This window comes from Lithobates pipiens, unplaced genomic scaffold (assembly GCF_037356315.1).
Source record: "Lithobates pipiens isolate NorthernLeopardFrog02 unplaced genomic scaffold, aLitPip1_a1.2 Scaffold_8, whole genome shotgun sequence".
Taxonomy (NCBI): Eukaryota; Metazoa; Chordata; class Amphibia; order Anura; family Ranidae; genus Lithobates; species Lithobates pipiens.
The window spans coordinates 594,542,767-594,566,199 of record NW_027507903.1 but is presented as its reverse complement, the minus strand read 5'-3'; the positions used below and the strand labels follow the sequence as shown (position 1 = coordinate 594,566,199).

At 43.4% G+C, this 23,433-nt stretch overlaps 1 protein-coding gene across 1 annotated transcript in view; it reads right to left on the bottom strand.

Moving 5' to 3' along the window:
• LOC143961247 (venom factor-like) overlaps positions 1–9,327 on the bottom strand; it is a 147,410-nt gene extending 138,083 nt beyond the window's left edge. Inside the window, exon 1 of the mRNA XM_077470482.1 lies at positions 9,173–9,327. Coding sequence (XP_077326608.1) covers positions 9,173–9,237 — 65 coding nt within the window. The 5' untranslated portion in view covers positions 9,238–9,327. The remainder of the gene's footprint in view (positions 1–9,172) is intronic.
• Between the last annotated feature and the right edge of the window lie 14,106 nt (positions 9,328–23,433).

Here is a 23,433-nt window from a genome sequence, read left to right as displayed (position 1 = left end):
TATATATATATATATATATATATATATATATATATATATATATATATATATATATATATATATATATATATATATATAATTTTTTTTTTTTTTTGCAGAGGCCCTATATATTAAAATGGCAAGTTTTGCATATTTTTGTTTGTAACACGGTATTTGCACAGTGGTTTTTCAAATGCAATTTTTGGGGAAAAAAATACACTTTAATGAATAAAAAAAGAAAATCAGTAAAGTTAGCCAATTTTTTGTATAATGTGAAAGATGATGTTACAAGTAAATAGATATCTAACCTCTGATGCTTTAAAATTGCATCTGCCCATGGATTAGCGGCAAATTGCGGTGCTTAAAATTCTCCATAGGTGTTGTTTTAAATGACTTTACAGGTTATCAGTTTAGAGTTGCACAGGAGGTCTGGTGCTAGAATTCTTACTCTCCCCCTGACGTTTGCGACAATACCTGACATGTGTGGTACGATCATCATTTACATATGCGCGTGGGATAAACATATGCATTTGCATTTGCAGAAAGCATGGTGGGACAGGGGTAGCATTCATTTTTTTTTTATTTTTATTTATGTGTATTATTTATTTTATACAAATGTTTTTTTTACTTTCTTTTTTTAGATTAACTTTATTGCTGTCACAAGGGATGAACAACATCCCTTGTGACAGCATGAGCCATAATAGGTCCTCTTTATGCAGAGATCTTGGGTCAGTTCCTCTTTTTCTTTTAAGTGCAGCAATTACCACTGGTCGCATCACTCCTGGGCTCCGTGATGGGACAGTGGAGCCTGGGAAAGACAGCAGCGGCGTGAGGAGCACCCACAGCAGTGATTGAGCAGCTAATTAGCCACTCAAATCACTTCTGCTACAAAGGGAATTGCTAGCTGAAAAGATCCATACTGGGATGACGTCTGTAGTAGGCATCATCCTTGTATAACTACTGAAACTTAAGGACATTTATGGACATCATGCGGGTGGCAAGTAGTTAATAGACATGTATAGTATTTTTACTGCCTATAAAAACAACTTGATGGAAATAATGTTATCTATCTGTGCAGCATCATTTTTTTCAATTTTCAAGTGCATACATTTTATGTACACTTAATACCCTGATGTATTATATGTTTTCTAAAAGCAGAGACGCTGTGGAATAAAATGGGGGTAGTTTACATTTTTATTCCACAGAATATTTGCATTGCAGTTTATCAAATCAGTTTTTTTTTTAACTAAAAAAAAATACATTAAAATAATTTTAAATTAATTTAATTTAAATATCGTTCCCAATTTTTCAGTAAAATATTCAGTTAAAATTAGGTAATGGCAAGTAAATAAATAGCATATATTTGAAGCCTCAAATATGCATGTGCCAGTGAAATACAACGGTACCCAAAATTGTCCATAGGTGACACTTTAAAGGCCTTTATAGGCCATCAATTCAGAGTTAAATTTGAATGGTGGCCTTACCATTACTGCTTTCACTCCAGCATGTGTTAGAATGCCTGATATGTGTAATCATAATTTTCATTTGTGTGTGCACCAGACACTTGCGTTAGTATATATACAAGTCAGGGGAATATTTAACATTTTCAGGTGTTTTTTAGCTATCTTTTTTAATCTTACTTTTTTAACCTTTTAAAGCAGTGCTCCACCCAAAGGGGAAGCACTGCTTGTCTTACTCCTCCTCCCTTCACTGCCACATTTGGCACCTTTTGGGGGGGTACCTGATTTTGACAGGTACCCACTCTCACTTCCGGCTCAGTTCACCTCCCCTCTTTCCCCCACAGCCTTCTGGGACACCTCACAGGTCCCAGAAGACTGTGGCCCATTTATTCATGCCCAGTAGTCAAGATTTTGCAGAAAGTACCTGATAGCCGATTGAAGAATCAGCTCAGGATAACTGGACAGGTAAGTTACCTAATAAGCATATAATATGAGGTAAAACCTAATTTTTTAAATTTGGATGCAATCAGGCAGGCCCTTGTACTACATAGTTGAAGGTAAATCTAAAGGAAATTGAAACAGAAATTTGTATAATGTATGGCCAGCTTAACTTTACTGCTATCAAAAAGAGGTTGACTGTTATCATGAAGCCTAGTGGCTGGCATTGTTCAAGTGACAGGTCCTCTTTAAGGAAACATCAGGGGTCACAAACAGGCTGACAAGCTCCCTACGTGATAGCATAGTACAGACCACAGGTCCTCTTCAAGGAGATATCAGGGGTCTATTAATACAAAGAGGCTGACAGCCCTCTGGGTAATAGCATAGTACAGGCAACAGGTCCTCTTCAAGGAGACATCAGGGGGTCTAGTAATAAAAAGAGGCTACCTAGGTAATAGATTAGTACAGGCACCAGGTACTCCTCAAGGGAACATCAGGAGTCTATTAATACAAATAAGCTGACAGCCCTCTGGGTGATACTATAGTACAGGCAACAAGTCCTCTTCAATGAGACATCAGGGGCTTATTAATACAAAGAGGCTCCCTAGGTGATAGCAAAGTACAGGCAACAGGTACTCCTCAAGGAAACATCAGTGGTCTATTTAACCTCTAATGTCACCCTTGCACCCTGCTGAAGTTGCACATGCTTCTTCCCTATGAAGATTCACCACGGTTTGACAGCTCTGAAAACTTCCAAGTGCATAGTACTCAGGAGAGATTGCAAATGGAAATCCTTTGATCTCCCTACGCTGTCCATTCTGGAACCCACCACAGAGATACTAGGTACACAGGAGGGATAGGTAAGCCCTGGACCTATGGTGGGGGGAACCATACAGAAGACACATTCCAACAGACATAGGAGTGATTGGGTGGCATTACAGAAAGCTGGAAGCCGAGTATGAAGATGTAAACAAACCCTTGGCCGCTATGACGGCTGTGAGTTTGTTTACAATTCGATGCTGCAGCAAAATAGTGGCAATGGTGGCAGCAAACAGAGTTAAAAAAAAAGCTTCTATGATATCTGCATGGAGTTTGCATAGTCTTTTTGGCAGGTAAAACAGCTCCCCTGTATGTACAGTACTGAGCTGTTTGGACTTCAGATTGAAATGTGAGTATAAATCAACTAATCAATAGCAAGCTTTGGCTTTAATCCTTCCAAATGCTGATGTTGATGATAAAGTAAAAAAATCCTGCAGAAACAAAATCTTGGCCATTTTTTTTTTTTTTAATTCCCTTTTCCCATTACATAACTGCCATGTAAGAATGTTTGCCATGTAACCTTGCACAGGATCTATCGATCGCTTTCTACAGAATTTGTTTTATTTATCCAGTACATGTTTGGGAGTACTGTACAAATCTAGGCCAAATGCAAGCTTTTCGCAACAGCTTTCAACATGTCTGGCAGACATCCAGACAGAGCTTACAGTGTATGTACAGTATACAGTATATACATGTCAGAAAGTAAGAGCTGTGAAAATTGGGGATTCATTGGGGGAGATTTACTAAAACTGGGGCACACGGGATTTGGTGCAGCTTTACAGAGTAACCAATCAGGTTCCAGGTTTTATTGTCAATGCTTAATTGAACAAGCTGAAGTTAGAAGCTGATTATTTACTATGCACAGCTACACCAGATTCTGTGTGCACCAATTTTAGAAAATCTCCCCCCATTTAATATAAGTCGTGTTTTCTTAACAAAATACTTTGAATACGCGCCCCCCCCCCCCCCCCATCCATGTGTCCGGCCCCCATGCAGGTCGCTGGGTGCATGAATTCCAATGGGGGATATTTTTTTGAAGTACGTGCTTAGAGCCAGAGGCTCTAATAGACTTCAAAAAAGGGTGGGCTCGGAGCGCAGAGCCCAGCAAACCGAGCCCACCCAGTTGTGTAACAATAGCAAATGAATATTTGCTAATTTCACACTCATTCTCCTCCCAGCCAATCAGGAAGTCTGAGACCCTTTTCCTGATTGGCCGAAAGAAGAAGCGTTCCGATTGGCCGCCAAAGGAGGAGGGAGAAGACGGAAACCACGGTGATGCCCACGGAGGAGAGCAGGGCAAGGGGAAACTGGGGGGGGGAGTGGTGACTGTGGGTGCACTGTTTGTCCCCCAAGAAAAATTACCACCAACCGCCACTAACTTTGAGTTAATTATTTTGTTTAACTTTAGGTTTAGGTTTACCCCCCTTCATGACCAGGCCATTTTTTAGCATTACTTTAACTGACAATCGTACGGTCATGTGACACTGTACCCAAACAAGATTTATGCAATTTCTTTTCCCACAGTTAGAGCTTTCTTTTGGGAGTATTTGATTACTTCTGCATTTTAATATTTTTTGCACTATAAACAAAAAAATGACCAACATTTTTGAAAAACAAAAAAAAACAAAAAAACAATACTTTTACTTTCTGCTATAAAACATATCCAATAAAAAAGGTATTTAGTCTACAATCTATGGTATACAGTATATATTGGAATTTATTTATTTATTTATTTTTACTAGTAATGGCGGTGATCAGCAACTTATAGCTGGACTGAGATATTGTAGTAGACTATCGGACACTAACTGATACATTTGACACTTTGCAGGAACCAATGTCCCTAATACAGTGATCCGTGCTAAAAATAAGCACTGCCACTGTACTAATGACACTGGTTGAGAAGGGGTTAAAAATCAGGGGTGACTAAAGGGTTAAATGTGTGCCTAGCCAGTGTTTTGGTGTACTGTGGGGGGTGCTTTTACTAAGGAAAGTAATGGATTTTATTCCCTGCTTTGCAGGGGGGGGGGAATCCATGACTTCCCTGTTGACAGGACAGAGCTCTGCCTTGTTTACAGAGGCAGGGCTCTGTCCTGTGTAAATTTATAACAATGGCCGGGTGCAGGCGGTAATCCATTAACCGGCACCGGCGGATCGTCATCTGTTGTGTTTAAGCACAGCATGGCCAGGTTACCATCCTATACCCAGAACTGTCACCTATTACCTAGTACGTGATCCGGTGCAGCCAAGCCACCTTGCCGCCGTATATCTGTGTTATACGGTCAGCAAGTGGGTAGAGTAACATTAATGTTTACCAAAAATTTGCTGTGCATTGGCACAACCATCAATAGGGACTCTCCGTAATGTGCAAACTACTTGTGAAATGTCATTTTTTATTTATTCCCTATGATTGTCAGCTCCATCTTGGGTCCATAATGTGGTATTTTACTGAAATTCTACAATTCAGGAAAATACAAAATTATGGCCACTAGATGAAGCTGATGAGCACAGGAAATAAATAAAAAGTGACATTTCATACATATTAGACACATTAAGGTGATTATTCACAATGGCTGTGCAAAGGCTGAGACAGTCGTACATTTTTAAGCTACTGTACAGCAAACACAGTAATATTTATTGTATCTACATTAGGGATGGGCCGAAAGGACCCCTGTTCAGTTTGCACCACAACCTTCGAACGCAGCGAAAGTTCGGACCCGAATAACAAACCCCATTAAAGTCAATGGGACCTGAATGGAAGACCTGAATGGAAGATAACCACTCTGCTAGTAGGGAAGACAGAGATCCAGTGTTTCTGCTAATCAGGAACACGGATCTCTGTCCTTTCACAGCCAAAGCACCCCCCCCCCCCCACACACACACATAGTTGGAAAGCACTGCCTAGGAGCACATTTAACCCTTTGATCACCCCTGATGTTAACCCGGCCCCTGCCAGTGTTATTATGTCATTAGTACAGTGACATTGCATATTTTTTATCACTGATCACTGTATTGGTGTCACTGGTCCCCAAAAAGAGTCACTTAGTGTCAGATTTGTCTTCCGCAATGTTGAAGTCCCACTAAAAATTGCTGCCTTTACTAGTAAAAAAAAAAACGAAAAAAAAAAAAACCCATAAAAAATATCCCATAGTTTGTAGACGCTATAACTTTTGCACAAACCAATCAATAAACGCTTATTGTGATTTTTTTTTCTGCCAAAAATATGTAACAGAATACATATTGGCCTAAACTGATGAAGAAATTTGATTTTAATATTTTTTTATTGGATTTGTTTTACAGCAAAAAGTAAAATATATTATTATTTATTATTTTTTTATTAATTATCGCATTTTTTTGTTTATGGCGCAAAAAAAATAAAAACCACAGAGGAGATCATATACCACCAAAAGAAAGTTGTATTTGTGGGGAAAAGAGGACCGTTTTATTTGGGTACGGTGTCACAGGACCACGCAATTGGCAGTCATAGTAGCGCATCGCCGTATCGCAAAAAATGGCCTGTAATGAAGGGGGGTAAACCTTCCGGGGCTGAAGTGGTTAAGCTTTGACAATAAAACCCCAGAAGCTGATTGGTTTCTATGCACAGTTGCACCAGAGATTCTGTATAATCCAGTTTAGTAAATCCTACCCAATATGTCTAAATTATTTGGTGATTAGAGATGAGCTCAGAGTTCAGAACACAACAGAAGTTCCGACCAATCTTTGGCCGTTGGACATTAAACATTGCAGCCAAAAACACTCATTACTGTGCAAACGTGCAATGCACCCAAAACACTCAATAACGCTATAGGTGCATTAATGTGCATTAAAGGCCACTTTAAAATTCAATACCCGTGTGAAAGAGTCCTTACAGTAGATTTTTTTTTTTTTTTTTTTGTTTGTTCTGTCTCTGAGATCAATAATTGCTTGTGAAGTCCTAACCTTATTTGATCAAAAGTAACAATACAGAAACCGTAATAATAAGAATACAAAACAATCAGAGACATCGCAACAATGAATGAATTGTATCCTATTGAAATGGACAAAGTAACTGCTGAGGTTTATGTTATGGTCATCACATTATATAACTTCAACCATCCAGGATAAAAGCCGGAAGTAGGCAGGTTTATAAGACTAGCAGACAGTTCTCTAACAAAGAACTCAACATGGACAATTAACATTGTACAGTCATGACATACAAGGTGGAGTGAAAAAAAAAAGTCTGTGTCCAGTCCACAGGAAATATTTCTATTAGTCTTTTACAATACCTGTGGTCTTTTTTTTAAAAAATTATCCATTATATCTACTAGCTCTTAGACCCCTTTCACACTGGAGGCATTTTTCTGCCATTTTAGCGCTAAAAATAGCGCCTGTTAGACCGTTTTCACACTGGGTCATTTTGCAGGCGCTACAGCGCAACAAAAAAAATTAGCGCCTGCAAACCGCCCCGAAACAGCCGCTGCTGTCTCTCCGTTGTATACACTGCTCCTTCACCACTCCTGGCAATTGAAATCAATGGGGCAGCACGGCTGTACCATCGGCAAAGCGCCTCTGCAGAGGTGCTGTGCGGTGGTTTTTAACCCTTTCTCAGCCGCTAGTGGGGGTGAAACCGCCCGCAAGTGGCCGAATAGTGCCGCAAATCTGACGGTAAAGCGCCGGTAAAAATACTTTTTTTTTTTTTAACTTAGTTTCTCCTTATTTATATTTCATTTCATCATACAAAAAATTCAAAGTACAATACAAAAAGTACATATGAGCTTAAAACATTAAACTCTACAAACCAGGAGTTACGCCTTTTTTATCTCCCCGTGCCCCAACTCCCTCCCCCCCTCCTCCCTCCTATGTCTCATTCGCCATCCCATTACCAGTTTGTCATCATCTCAATCACCTTAACCACAGTTGTTTCATATCCCAATTATTGAGGTGTCTTATCACTTATCTAACTTTGTCCTCATTTAGTATTATTAATCCAGTGGGTGCTCTAATTCCTTCAACCATGGTCCCCATATTTTCTCAAATCCTCTAAGATTTCCCCTGCATATGTATACAGTCCTTTCCTTCCGCACTAAATCATTTATAACCTGAGTCCATTCACTCGAAAGAGGTGCCCCCGCCACCTGCCATTTCTGTGCTATCAATCTCCGTGCTTGAAACAAGCACCTTATGACAGCAATAGTTGTATTCCTCTGTTCCCCCGGGGCTCTCCTATATCCTAATATACAGGTTCTGGGGTCCAAATCCATCTTAGTCCCAAAAATCCTGTTTATGATTTCAACTATTTCTTTCCAATATCGAAAAATAGCGGAACTTTACCGCCGACGCACCTCATGCCCCAGTGTGAAAGGGGCCAAAACGACTGAAAAAATTCTCTCAATTCTCCCTAGTGTGAAAGCCAGAGTGCTTTCACATTGGGGCACTACGTTAAAAAGGTCCTGCAAGCAGCATCTTTGGGTTGTTGGAGGCACGCTCCACTAACGCCCCTGCCCCTTACATTGGTGGTCAGTGGAAAGAATGCTCTTTACACTGGCCATCAGAAGGAAAAATGCCCCTTATATAGGTGTGATCAGTAGTGAGAATGTATCTTACATTGGTGCTCAGTGGTAAGAATGTATTTTACATTGGTGGACATAGAAAGAATGCCCCTTACATTGGTGGTCAGTGGGAAGAATACCCTCCTTATATTGGTGGTCAGTGGGAAGAATTTCTCTTACATTGGTGGTCAGTGGGAAGAATTTTCTTTCAATTCATGCTCAGTGGAAAGAATGCCCCTGGTGGTGAGTGGAAAGAATACCTTCCATATATTGATGGTCAGTGGGAAGAAGGCCCCTTACATTGGTGGTCAGTAGGAAAGAATGATCTTTACATTGGTGGTCAGTGGAAAGAATGCCCCTGGTGGTCAGGGGGAAGAATAGCCTCCTTATATTCATGGTCAGTGGGAAGAATACCCCTTACATTGGTGGTCAGCAGGAAGAATACCCTCCTTACATTGGTGGTCAGTGGGAAGAATACCCTCCCTACATTGGTGGTCAGTGGGAAGAATGTCCCTTACATTGGTCATCAGTGGGAAGAATCCCCCCTTATATTGGTGGTCAGTAGTAAGATTTTATCTTTTATTGGTGCTCAGTGGGAAGAATGTATCTTACATCGTGGTCAGTGGAAGCAATGCCCCTTACATTGGTAAGGAGGATAGCGCTCCCCTCCTTTTGATTCAGGTATTCAAACAGGTTAGAATATCTCCCTATGCAAAAACTATCCCAGTCAACCATCGAGGAGCTGGCTATTGCCCTCTAGCCTCAGAAGTGTCCCAATAACCACAAGATATTCCCAAAATCAAATAAATCCATTAAAGGCCATCCTACAGATAAATAAATTATCTGCAGAAAATTTTAGGTATGGAATCAGGAGGAGTATATAAAGATGTTTTACTACAAAAGCTAAGCCTATCTACAACTTTCATCTACTATTCAGGAGGTCATACTCACGATTGTGCATAGGTGGACCCGGCCAGGAGACCCAGCAGTAGGAAACACAAAGCTCTGAACCCCATGATGCCACCACGGGTATGAGAAGCCTCTGTAAGGAGGGCTTTTTAAAGGGACACTGAAGGAGGGCTGGACCCCTGTCTAAATACTGTCCTTTAATCAGTAACTGGAAAGACATTGTGAGATTAGGTGACAAAATAAGCAAGCAAAGCCATCTTCACAAACACAAGAATGTCCATCACATTGCCAGGAAATTACACTAAGCCAATAAACATGAAAGAGAATTGCACAATAGAACAGCAGGGGCCCTGAACCCAAAGCCTGGAGCACAGTGATGGTATGCAGGAAAAGTATTCTCCACTCTGTATTGAGGGCTCATTCACATTATGAACGTTATTTACAAAGCAGTGAAACTGACATTCACTGCAACTAATCTTCCTGTTGCATGCATTTTAAAAAAAATGATTGATACACCACCAGTGAGTGTTTGGTAATTAAGCCCCATACACACTATCAGATTATCAGCTGAGTTTTTCCTTCTGATTTACCAAAACCATGTAGTAGAAGGGCCTGCCTGATTGCACACACATTGAAACTCCTAAGGTTTGTCCTCATGTTATATGGTTTTGGTAGATCTGAAGGAAAAACTTAGCAGATAATCTGATAGTGTGTATGGGGCTTAAATGTCACATTCACTGCTTTATGAATAAACCCCTTTGAGTGATTTAAAAAAAAATATATTCTATACATAACAAACATGCTGAGATTTACAATTTTGCACACCCGCAAAAAGGAGACAAGCTACGCAACCTACAAATCTCCATAGGTGACAGTTAAAAAACTTTACTGGTTACCAGTTTAGAGATACGTGTGAGCTCTGATCCTAGAAGTATTGCTGTCATTCTGATGTTCGATACCTCACATGTGTGGTGCAATCATCAATTACATATGCTTATGGGACCTACGTGTGTGTTCACATTTGTGCGTGAGCATGAAGGGACGGGGTGCTTTAAAATATAATTCATTTTTTATTATTTATTTTTCTATTTTCATTTTTTTTTTACACTTTCTCTTCATTTATTTTTCTCTTTTTTTATATGATTTAACTTGATTTTTTATCACAAGGGATACATTTCTTTTTGATAGCTATGGCAGTGAAAGATACTCTTTATTGAGAGATCTGGGATCTATTAGAACTGATCCCTCCTCTGCCCTCCAAAGCATCTGATTAAACTGAATTTGGTTTGATCAGATGCTTGCCTGGCCTATTCTGGCCTGTAAACAGAGAGCTGAACCCGGAGGTGAAGGAGTATATGTTTCTTCCGGCTTTATTCATAACAGAGGAGGGGTATGAATCAAAGTGCTTTCTTCTCCTCTGTCTGCAACCAACCTGACTACTTGAAGCAGTCCTGGGGTCCCCAATGACACAGGAAAGCCCGGAAACATCATCGGGAGGCAGGGACCCTTATAAAAGTGATTGGGTAGCTGTAGAGCCATTTAGATCACTTTTATATAAAAGGAACATTGCTAGCTCTAAAAAGTGACACCAAGAGCATAGCTGCAGCTGCAGCCTTGATCCTGGAGTAACCAATTCCAGCGGAGGCAGTATATATACGGAGAAAGGCTTGGAAGTTTATAATCTAAAGTTCTCAGTTCAAATCCCAACCAGGACACTACCTACATAGAGCCTGCATATTCTCCCTGTGCTTGGAGGGGTTTCTATGTACCCCTTACTCAATATCTGAGAAGCCCCTTATTTTTTAAAGGAGGCTTCCAGATTCTGATAAGCCTCCTGCCCACAAACCCCCAAACCACCAGGCCAAGGTTTCAAAGACGAGGCCCCATTGTGTTCCCCTTGACAAGGTACCTTTCCCATTTTGAGGGCATGTAGCCTGGTATGGTTCAGGACCAGACCCCTATCCTAGCATGCAGCGTGGCAGGCCAGGAAAGGGGAGAACAACAAGTGTGGATAAGGGTCTTGTATGGATTTTGAGTGGTTGGAACTGCCACTTTTTTTTGAGTGAGTGATTTACCCTTAAAATCCTTACTGGACCTGAAGGCACCTGGACTTACTGGACCTGGAATATGAGGGGACCCGCAGGGTTCTTTTTTCCTTCTGTAGGGGTCACAGTTGATATCCATACCAGGCCTTCATCAAGAATAAGGGTCTGGTAAATTTTTTTAGGGGGAACACCACAATTTTTGTTATTTGCATGTGGGGTCTCCCATTATTAAAGGGGTTGTAAACCCTCGTCGTTTTTCACCTTAATGCATTCTATGCATTAAGGTGAAGAACCTTATAAAGTGCAGCACCCCCCACCCCCCCCCCCCCCCCAGAGCCCCCCTTTTACTCCTCTGAACCCAATCGTTCCAACACTTATAACGAGCACACCAGCTCCAGGCAGTGTTTCTGGTCCGTATTGGATAGATTGATAGCAGCGGAGCCATTGGCTCCCACAGCTGTCAATCAAATCCAATAATGCAGGAGCTGGGGGCAGGCTGAGTCCTGCTGTCTGTGTCAATAGATGCAGCAGCAGGACACGGGGGCACACCTGCATGAATCCCCCAGAGGGAGAGAGCTTCTCCAATGGGGCACTCTAGAAAAAAAAGAGCCAGGAGAGCCACTGAGGCACCCCGGAAGAGGAGAATTGGGGCCACCATGTGCAAAACCAACTGCACAGAGGAGGAGAGTATAACATGTTTGTTATTTAAAAAAATAAATAAATGAAGGTTTAGCTATCCTTTAATCTATTAATACTGTTTGAACCAGATGGCTTTTTTCAGGCCTGGTTCACAGCATAAAAGGTACTGTGGGGCTTAGTGGCCGTAAATGCACTCTCATTTCCAAGATGTGTGGCGGGCCATTAAGAATTAAGGGCACCTGCACGCCTCTACAGGAGGAATCGCTTTCCCATGTGGTGCATCTGCACCTCAAATTATGTGAACCAGCCCTCATCCTGACTAACTATGTAGCTATGTAATCATACCAGACTCTAAACTGGAATAAGGGTCTGGTATATAGGATGGGAATCCCTGGCTATTTTTTACAAACTGAAGCTGGGAGCTCCTATTTATTGGCAATTTACTGTGAGCAGGTGGCAGCTACAAGTACCACATCGTACTGGTGGACACAGCCAATGATGGTGTTCGATACCAGTCATAGCGATCATATGAATACATCAGTCATGAGTGGCTTTCATTCATGACAGTTTTGCTTACTCTTGTGATGCTGTGTAAACGATATTCCTAATTCAAAAATAATGAAAATTTGAAATAATGGCGCTAAATAATGACTGTAAGAAAAACTATAACTCCAGTTTTAAAGTACACTAAACAAAACCTATGATAGTGACAATATCTGGTCATGCATAAAGCTACATATAAGTGATGGATATTATTCCAACCAGACTAACCCTATAAATGTGTGCTTAAATAATTGAAAAAAAACAACAATGTATAAACAAATACTCATTAAATGTATCAACAAGTGAATGTGTCAACAAATTATATAAAAAACACCCTGTGAAATAGCAAGTGACAATATTCCAGTCTCTTAATAGAATGTAGTGAATAGTTCATAGAAACTAAAAAAACTGTCTGATGAATGGTGTAGAAAAATTATTGATCTAAAGTCCTAATAATCTTCCACCACACCACAGTGCCTGTGCTTCCACTCCTAAGGAGCTGCTGGTTAGATTTGGGCTTACCGTTACCTTCTGTTTTCCTCGTTGCACGTCTGGGGGTGTCCCGTGGTAAATGGCCCAGTAACTTGAGAGACCGACAACAGATCCACTTGAATGGATTTTATTTTCAAAACTTAGATAATGAACAGTCTATTAAATTGGGATCAGGGGGTTGGAAAGGAAATTCAAGTACTCTTAGTGTCAAAGTCAAAATGTTAAAGAACTTGCTTACTTTGACTCTATCCAGAGAATAGCCATTCGCAACTGGTTGATCATTCAAGTTGGACAGTCCCTCTCTCACAAGACCTAGCAGCCAACAAGATGCTTACTCAGGAACAAGTCTCTGCCACGTTGTTGTAGAACGTACAAGATAATGTCTCTGTCACAGACGTTGTTGTAAAACAGGTAGCCCTGAGACATTAAAATTGAGTGGATCCGCACCCCAGGCCATAGTCTTCCTGGGGGCTGGTCAGGAGGACCAGGACGATGAAGTCAGTACATCATTCTGGACCGGAACCCCCGAACCACATGACCTCCGCATCTTAAATACCCTCTCCCAGAAATCTAGTGCTCTTCAGGAGCCACCGCTACATACTCACCAAATAAATCTGCCTCCCACTCTCGTGTTTGGCTCAATGCACCTTAGCCCACTCATGAATGGGGGTTCAGATGAAATATTTAGATTTCCGTCAAACGTGACACACTTCCCTTATGTGTCAGACGCTGGTTTGCTCCACATGCAAATAAAGAAATGCTCCAATAGTGTATTATAGTTTCAAACACTTTATTAAAACTGAAACACGCTCAAATCATTGCATTCACATGTGCCCAAAGCAAATCATGCCAAAGTGAAATCACATCACAGAAAATCCATGCATTGGTGACTGGAACTAAGACGGTAACTAAACAGCGATCTCACCCACTCCTCGTCCCCGTTAAGCAATTGCCGGTGTAGTGAGTCATGTGTCACCATTCTATGCCCCGCTCAATTGATTGTCATAAAGCCACGCCCTGACATGTTTCGTCATAAGCGCCTTCTTCATGGGATTCTATTGTGGTACTTGGGCCAATCACCGCACCCTTTACTATGTGATTTACTGTAGCCAATCACAGATAACAATAGTAGGCAAGCTGTCATGAATGAAAGTCCTTCATGGCAGCTAAAACTATTGCTTATAATAGTAATCATCACAAGCAAAAAGCAATATTAGTGTAAAAAGAAATAAATATTAATCCCTGATCACCCCCCCCCCCCCCCCAGAGTAGTACAGTGTCAATGTGGTGACACTAAACTGACACTAAACTACTGTGATCATAGTATGAAAAGAAAAAAGTAAAAAAAAAAAAAATATTTAAAAAAAAATTGTAATTAACCACGTCCTGCCCGGCCTATAGCAGAATGACGGCCAAGTGGTGGTTCAGTTATCCTGACTGGGCATCATATGACGTCCAGCAGGATAACATGACGTTGCACCCTCACTCTGATGCACTGCATCTCTGGTCGTAGTAAGGAGCCTGTAACGGAGGCTCCTTACCACGTGATCAGCTGTGACCAATCACAGCGGATCACAGTGTGAACCAGGAAATGCTGGTAAATGGCTTTCCTCGGTTCGCGCTGACAGAGAGAGCTGATCGGCAGCTCTCCCTGTCAGAGGGGGAGTCTGTGCTGATAATCAGCACATTGATTATCAGCACAGCCTCCATCCGATGTGCCACCAACAATGCCAATCAGTGCCCATTAGCTTCCAGTCAGTGCTCATTCAGAAATGCCTGTCAGTACCTATCCAAGTGCCACTCAGTGCCCATCCGTAAAACCTGTCAGTACCTCATAATCAGTGCTGCCCATCAGTGCCATCTATTAGTATCTATCAGTGCCAGCTGTCAGTGCTCATCAGTTCTGCCTGTCAGTGCCCATCAGTGCCACCTATCAGTGCCACCTGTCAGTGTCCATCAGTGCTGCCTATCAGTGCCCATCATTGGTGCATATCAGTGCCGCCTATCTGTGCCCATCAGTGTTGCATATCAGCCTATCACTGCCCATCAATTCTACATATCAGTGCCTCCTCATCAGTGCCCATCAGTGCCACCTTATCAGTGCCAACTCATCAGTGCCCATCAGTGCTGCCTTATCAGTGACCATTAGTGAAGGAGAAAACTATTTTTTATAACAGAAACAAAGAAAAATTTGTTTTTTTTTCAAAAATTTCAGTCTTTTTTAGTTTGTTTAGCAAACAATAAAAAAAACCCAGTAGTGATCAAATACCACCAAAAGAAAGCTCTATTTGTGGGAGGAAAATGATAAAAATTTAGTTTGGGTGCAGTGTTGCTGCCCTACAACACAGACAAAAACGGACTTATGCCACGTACACATGACCGAATTGTCCGGCGTACTTAGTCCAGCAAACAATCCGGCGGATAGTCCGGCGGACTTTATACCAAATGGACTTGGCCACACACGGACACACAGAAAGTCCGGTGTTTGCTAGCGCGATGACGTACAGCACGTACGACGGGACTAGAAAAAGGAAGTTCAATAGCCAGTAGCCAATAGCTTCCTTTTTTTGTACTTGCTTCTGAGCATGCGTCATTCTTAGTCTGCCGGACTAGCATACTCACAAACGTATTGTCCGCTGAAACCCAAGACCGACGGGAAGATTGGAGTGCAAAAATACTTTCTTAGTCCGCCGGACTTCACGCTGGAAAAGTCAGCTGAAACCCACACACAATGGGATTGTCCGGTGAAATGGGTTTCATCGGATTAAGTACGCCAGACAATTCGATCGTGTGTACGCGGCATTAGAGCACACCGTAAACCTGTGGCGCAACAGCAAGAGTGACGTCACACCAGCTGATTGGTAAATCAGTTGGAGTGCACTTCAGTTCTGTGCCTGAACAGGCACTTTTTCGATGGAGGGCACAAATCGACAGAACACTGTCTGCAAAGCACAGAAAAATTGCAGCATGATTTTGCCACATTATGCTTTTTTCCAGGCTCAACCTAGTCTGTGTGTACATACTACAGCTCTTAAACTTGAGTTTAGGAGCTTTTGTCATTTTTTTTGCCTTTTTTTGCCAAAACTCCAAAACTCAACTCCATAAAAGAATATGTGTCAATGTATGCATAGGCTTTTAGGGGTTTAGGGGTTGATGCGGTTAGGGGAGGTTCAACTTCCCCCTCTTGAATGCAAAAGAATTGCATTAAGGATAGGAACGTTTTGACCGCCAGCCGCAAAACGCTGCAAAATCGCAGCAAAATTTGCCACGTTTTTCATTTTCCCACAGCTGTCTGTCAAAGCAGGCTAAATGGTCCATTAATGCTGTTTGTGTGAAGACCCTCATGATAACTGCTAGCTCTGGAAATATTAAAGCATTTGACTTCATGTCCACTTTAACACTTCACTGAAATTGCACCTTTTGAAATGAAAAATGAGCAGCTTCTCTGGAGATATACAGTAAGCATCTAAAATTGTATGCAAAACTTTTCATTACATATAATTGACAAGCATAGGTCCACCTCCTTAGGACTTCCAAATCGTTTTATTGTTCAGTGAGGCCTTGCATCACAAAGACAAGAAGAGAGGCTGGAGGCTGTAAAACATTTACAGGAAAAGTAAACTATGCTAATATATTAATTGCTGGGGTCAGTTTGCATTGGCCAGGTTGTGACATGTTTACTTTAAGTGCTGTGCTAACAGGGAAAGGTAGGAGGCATAAAGCTCAGGACTGCAGCAATGTCTTGGCTGTGGGGTTTGGACTGGACTTTTTGTATAGAATAAGTCTGTAGTTGGAAGTGCCACATGGAACCTGCTTTTTTTTTAAAGAATAAAGTTTTATTCATTTTCAGATATAAAGCACAGACATAGAAAATACTACATCATGTCAATTACAAAAAACATTCCTGCTGTGAAGAATAGAAAGGCAAAATCACTCCACGTTGGAATCAAACAGTATAGAAAGGAATCAACTTCAGTTTACATGTACACTACTGCATATCTTGGTTACAACATTTATCTGGGGCCCTTTGAGGGTGTCCATAGTAGATTCTAGTTTCTAGAATTTCATGTTAAGTGGATCACAGGGATCTCTAGATGGGCCTTGGAGTGCAAGGAGTAGCCAACATTGGGGCTTTAGAATGTGCTACTTTCCTAAAAGGAGGAGATCACCATTGTGACTGGATAGATTGAGTCTGATTTGTATCCTAGGTTACATAACTAATAAAGAGACCATGACCAGTGTAGCCCAGATGTCCCCAACCTTCTTTATACTGCCCAACCACTCATACTCCACCGTCCCCCTTACCATTATCTGAATTAATGAGACTGCACTTGACTTTGGAGTATAAATGGCCATATCAGCCTTTTTATTAACAAAATCGTAATATTTCAAAACTTATAAACATCTTTAAACGATAACTATTAATCACTCAGTCTGTTGGTCTTTAATGGCACCCCGAACTTAACACATATTCCACCACTACACTGCGGAACCTTTCTCCATGATAGGCCTCCAGCCATACCACACCAGCTCGGAGACAACCCCCTTCCCACAGTGCAACCATTACCATATTCCAGCTAACTGGAATAAACCAGAGGGGCACATACTACCGATGAGTCCCCGACACTTCCATCCCGTATGTTTTCTGACACCATCAAAGACCAACACACAGCTACAGCTCGCAAGGATAACACCTTACCTTTAAGGGCCCCTCCACACCCACAGGGCTCACGGAATCCCGTCATGTAGACTCAGCGCCCATAAATCAATCCCCACCGTGGACAGATGAACCCCATCTCCTTGGAGGTACAGGCCAGTATTAGATTCCAACTCTATGTGGTGGATGACCATGCCCCCATTCCGAGTAATAAATCTTCCCACCACCTTGTTCACCTTTATGGAAGCCTTATTGAGCCTCGCTACTGACCGTGCCAAGCTCCAAGTTTTCCGAGCAACAATGTCGGACCACAACACCAGCATGTCAGGAAAGGCCATGCAGAGTCTCAAGAAATCAGACTTGACGTTCATAATTATCTCTCGAATAGTCCGAACCCCTAAATCGTTCCCGCCAACATGAAGTACTAAAATGTCAAGTGGCCAGTCCAGACGTGCAAAACGACGCACCTCCGGCAGGACCCTACTCCACATCATCCCAGGTATCTCCAACCACTGAATACATGCCTCCCTCCTAGTAATACCCAGCTGTCTGCCATCTGGCCTAACGTCTGCACTCCTGACCCCCCAAAAAAATGGATGGCCCATAATCCAGACGAGGCGTATGTTCACTCCATCTGAAAGAAAAGACCCCAGTTGACCAAAAATGGCCTGCAAATTAAAAAAGGATATGGGCTGCCTAGTATCCTTGCACTTGTGTAGCTTGCAATACCCCTTAACTGCCTGCCAGACCAAAAAATCTTTTTTTCAAATCCACCATGCCGCGTAGTTTGCAGAAAAAGACCAAGCCAGCCAGTTTGCGCTCGATGGCAGAATACAAAACACTGAACACTCACCACAAATGTAAAGAAAAACACATAATGACATATAGCTGCCATCCTTCAATAGCTAATCCACCAACAACTGCGGGCAAATGTAGGTACAAAATCTCTTGGATTCCCATCTACCAATCCATTTTACAGCCTCCTCGTCCAACCAGAACCGGGCGGTCTCCGTGCCACCCCGATGTGGAAGGAGTGTGAGGCATATTGTGTGTGATCCAAACCCGCTGCCCTAAGACATTTTTGGAAAACTTACACAAACTGAAATTTAGATAAAGGAGACCCATCCCCATGTAACAAGAATGGCCCCTCCCTGACTGGGCGAACTGCCAAAAACTCCCTTACTGCCCCCACCTGACAAACCGGGGAACCCAGCAGTGGAAACAGCTGCACACTTACTCCCTTACCCCCCTGGTCCATCTTTGACCTGTGCAGCAATAAAAGAACCCTGTCGTAACTACAAATCATGTCCTGTGCCATAAACCGCAATCCTCTTAGAGGGGCTGACCAATTCCCCAATCCGAAATGCACCAAAAAAGGCTAAAGAAAACACTGCCTTAAATAGAGAGACTTCATAACTTGATGTACATAAAGACCCCAGTTGACCAAAAATGGTCTGCAAATTCAAAAAGGATATGGGCTGCCTAGTATCCTTGCACTTGTGTAGCTTGCAATACCCCTTAACTGCCTGCCAGACCCAAAAACCCTTTGTCAAATCCGCCATGCTCCGTAGTTTGCAGAAAAAGGCCAAGCCAGCCAGTTTGCGCTCAATGGCAGACACTGACCCACCTCATTCCTGGAAACAAAATAAAGAACCAGCAGCCTCACCTCTGGACTGTCCTGCTCACTCCCTGGCTTGCTAAACCATCCCAACCATTCCTGCCATACCTTGGCGTAGGCCACCCACGTTGACTCACTCACCGACTGTCTGATCCATCCAGCGGTGACTCCAAGGCATCCAGGACAAGGAATCCCTTCCTTCTTTGCCGCCGGAGCCAGCTCTCTGAACCTGTCCCACTGAAACCGAGATAAGGAGTCAGCCAAAGGTGACTGGAAGTTGAACGACATATAGAAAAATGTTCAACTGCAAGCAATGAAGCACCATGTGGTGCAACAGCCGTATTACTGGTTGTGACGAAGATGCGGTTGATGACTTGGACCACTGCCATGTTGTCACAGTTCAGCCGTATCTTCAAGTTCCGACAAGACGCACCCCATATCTCCATATCTCCATGGCCAGCACCACCAGAAGCACCGGAGCACCAGGTTATGAAGAAAACCCACATTCACCACATTCACATTCGTGTTTCAAATGTTTTTTAAAACACTTCCTGTTTCAAATGTGCCACCAACTGCCCTTCAAAACACACATACACTTCACATTTTGCTGCATCAGCAAGCCTAACCACATCTATCCTGCCCGTGACCTCCTGCGATGCTCCTGCTTTTCCCCCAGCCTTCGTACTCACCGACACTGCAGCCGGGGGTATTACAGTAAGCTCTGTAGGGGAAGATGGGACACCTGTGACCTGGGTTGGGGCCCCCCCCATTTGACCCCGTCCCCCTGCCATTTGCACTAGCCCCACCATCTGATTGGACCCATGGTGTCACCTGCGGGGGCTGACCTCCTTTTCCACCCACAAATCGTTGCATCAAATACCGCAGACCCCCAAGCAAGTCTTTCAGCTATGCCTCTGTCTCAGAATTGGCAAACGGAGTTCCCATCACCTGTGGGCCAGCCGCTGCAGCCACAGATGACTGTGGAGTGACTCTAGCAGCCACTGAAGCACCCCCATCCACTACACCCAACAACCCACACAGTGCAGCATTCAATGAAATATTAGGTAAAGCAGAGGACTTAGAGGGCTGACCAGAAATTCCCCCAACAGCCGCCGCTCCAGCATCCATTGGTGTCATGCAACTCTGTGACTCCTCCTCCTCCTCCGAGCATGACAACTCGCCTTCTGACCGTTCTTCAAGAGCCTGTTGATCTGGCATCTGCAGCATCCCAGATGAGGAGGGCCTGTGAATCCTTGCCATTGTTGGATCTATGCCATTGTTGGCCCCACCAACCAGCACTCGATCCGCCCACAGCTGCACCGCTACACATGCCCCCTCAAGTTGGGCCCTGGCCAGCCGTTCCCGATCATCTTCAGCCTCTCTGCCTCTTGTCCTTCACCGCTGAAGGACCCCTCTCATCAGTGGAGCTGCCGGCTGCATCTGGTAATGGGCCGGTGGCTGTGGCTGTGCTTCTCCCTCTCCGAGACTCCCCTGCGCAAGCAGCGATGAGAAAAAATATGAATGTATAAATGATTATATTAGAAAGGGATTGGCCGTGACGTAATACCGGAAGTGACGTAAGACTGGTGGAAGTTGCCAGGACACCATTTTTCTTATGTGCTGTTTGTTATTTCTATTCATGTGAGAGTCCTATCATTATTTTAATAAATTGAATCTTTGATTTTACCTTATACTATGCTATTGGAGCCTTTCTCTCTCTCCCTATATCCCTATTGAGTGGCATATTTTCGCGGAGGTCGCTGCTTGGCTTTGCTTATGGTTGATACAGGGATGAATGACTCCCTGGTGGCCCAGCGTGGATGTCCATAATTTCCATGTTATTAACAACTGAAGACCCCCTGGTGGTAAAGGAGAGAATGGAGGTTATTCATTGTACTTGATGTGCTATTATATCAAGGAGTGGAGGTGAGAGTTCTGAGAGCCTATATCTTTTTGCATCATATTTCACCTGCTGTTTCCTGGATAAGAATTTATTTGAACTCTTCTGGTGCTGTTGAACATTATTAAGAGACTTATTTTTTTTATGGTGCCTACTTTCCGAATATTATTGCTATTTGATTGCACTAGCACTTAGTACGTCATACATTTAATATTTTTTCTTGATCATACATCACGGGACACAGGAGCTTCATTACATAGTGGGTTATATAGGCACCTCTGGTGATTGGACACTGGTTGACCCAATTAAAGAGAATTCCTCCCCTATATAACCCCTCCCATTAGGGAGGCACCTCAGTTTTTTCGCCAGTGTCTGGTCGATGGTCACGTAAAACTTAGCTCTATGCGGGTCCCGGCGAGGGCCGAAGGGCTACAACAAACCGGATCCATACCTCGGGCCGATAATTGACTCCCAAGATGGTATGGTACCCGGGCCTCGTCTGCCGAAGACACGAGGTTTTGCCTGTAAGTCCTCTCCATTGGAAGACTGGACTCTGGGACAACCAGACTTGGGGTACTGTTTACTCAGGGCGCCCGTAAGTTCTGGCAGAGTTTTCTACAAGGCCCAGGTAGGAGAATCTTTTCGTAAGATTCCCAGATACGCCTGAAGGTTGGCTAACAATACCCGCCGTGATGGGTGAAGGCTGGAATTGGTCTGAAATCAGCAATTCCTGCGGCGGGGAACAGGTATGGGAAGTCATCCTATATATTTAATATATGAATGGATTTCTTCATTTTGAGTAGTTGTATGTCTTACCTGGTTTCCACCACTTGAGGGAGTAAGAGCAAGCCTGATGCATACTTACATGCCTTTCAAACAAACACGCTCAGTGAAATGCCTGGTCCTCCCAGCTATCACGTTTCCTTGCAGTCCCTGCCACAATACAAATAAAAAAGGGGTCCCACGCAGATCAGGGGGTCCCAGGTCACTCCTTTTGGGTTCCCCTTCCCCCCTCCGGATCCCGCGGTCCTCGTGCACGCGCGCGGGCACGTGCACGCGCGCCGGGCGCGCTCCCGGCCTAATAGGGAGAGGGGGGGGGGTGTGGTTGCCAGCTGTGCACAATCAAGTGCTCCAGACTGCTATGCAGGCGCCAAAACGGCCGTTTTTAAAAGCCCAGAGCGTCAGGGGACTGTAAGGTGAGACACAGGAGCTGTGGGCTGTAAGCATCCGTGGGATTGGATCCAGGCGAACCTTAAGACACCTACTCAGCATCATATTGTGCAGTTAAGCTTATATTGATTTATTGTGAGACTTTAAGCACAACAAAGTGATTGCATTTTACACTAGTAACTCTGCTTTGTAGCTCAGTACTATGTCTCCTCGTAAGAGGGTTTCAGGGGCAGGTAACAAAGGCACTGGCAGGTCACCGCCTAGGTCTAGGGGTTCTAAAAGTGCATGCAGATTACCATCCCCCTCTGCAAGAGTGGAGCCTGCATCTCAAGACGAGTCAGTGCCCCTTTCAGGCTTTGCAGCCTCTCCTAATGTCGCAGCCCCGGTCTATGTCACGGAGGACTCCCTTAGGGCTTCATTGGAGAGTTTTGAAGGGAGGATAATGAATTTTATTTCTGCTTCCCTAAAAGATAGCAAGAAAAGGGGTAGATCCCCTCCCTCTGCTGAGATTCCTCTCTCAGACAGTTGCTCTGAAAATGAGGAGAGATCCCTATCTTTGGAAAGGGATCATGAGCAGTCGGATCAGTCAGAGGATGAGGAGTCAGTCCCCTCCTCCCAGGCACTCAGAAAGCAGGTGCAGTATTACACTGAATTGGTGCGTACCACGTTCAGAATGCCAGCTGCTGAAGTCGCTACATCCTCTGTCTCTTCCCTGGGAGTCAGAAGGGCCCCACAGACTGCTTGTTCCTTCCCAATTCATCCTTTAATGGCTGACTTGATGTATAAGGACTGGGGACATCCCGATAAACTGTTTACTCCTCCCAAGAGGTTTTCTATGTATTATCCCGTGGAGGAAAGTTTCACCAAGAAGTGGGGGGCCCCATCTGTGGATGCGGCTATCTCTTGTGTGAATAAAAACCTAACTTGTCCTTTGGATAATGCGCAGGTATTTAAGGATCCAGCTGACAAAAAGCTGGAAACCTTGTTAAAAGCCTCCTTTTCCATGGCCGGCGCTGTGGTGCAACCTACAGTCGCAGCCGTGGGGTTGTGTCAGTTCCTTAAGGAACAGGTTAAACAGATGTTTGAACTCCTTCCTAATGAGGAAGTAGAGAAATATGCAGAGATGCCTCACATCTTATGTTTCATAATTGATGCGATTTTGGATTCTGTCCAACAAGCATCACGTTTGTCCCTCATGCTGGTACACATGCGTAGGGCTCTATGGCTAAAGAATTGGGC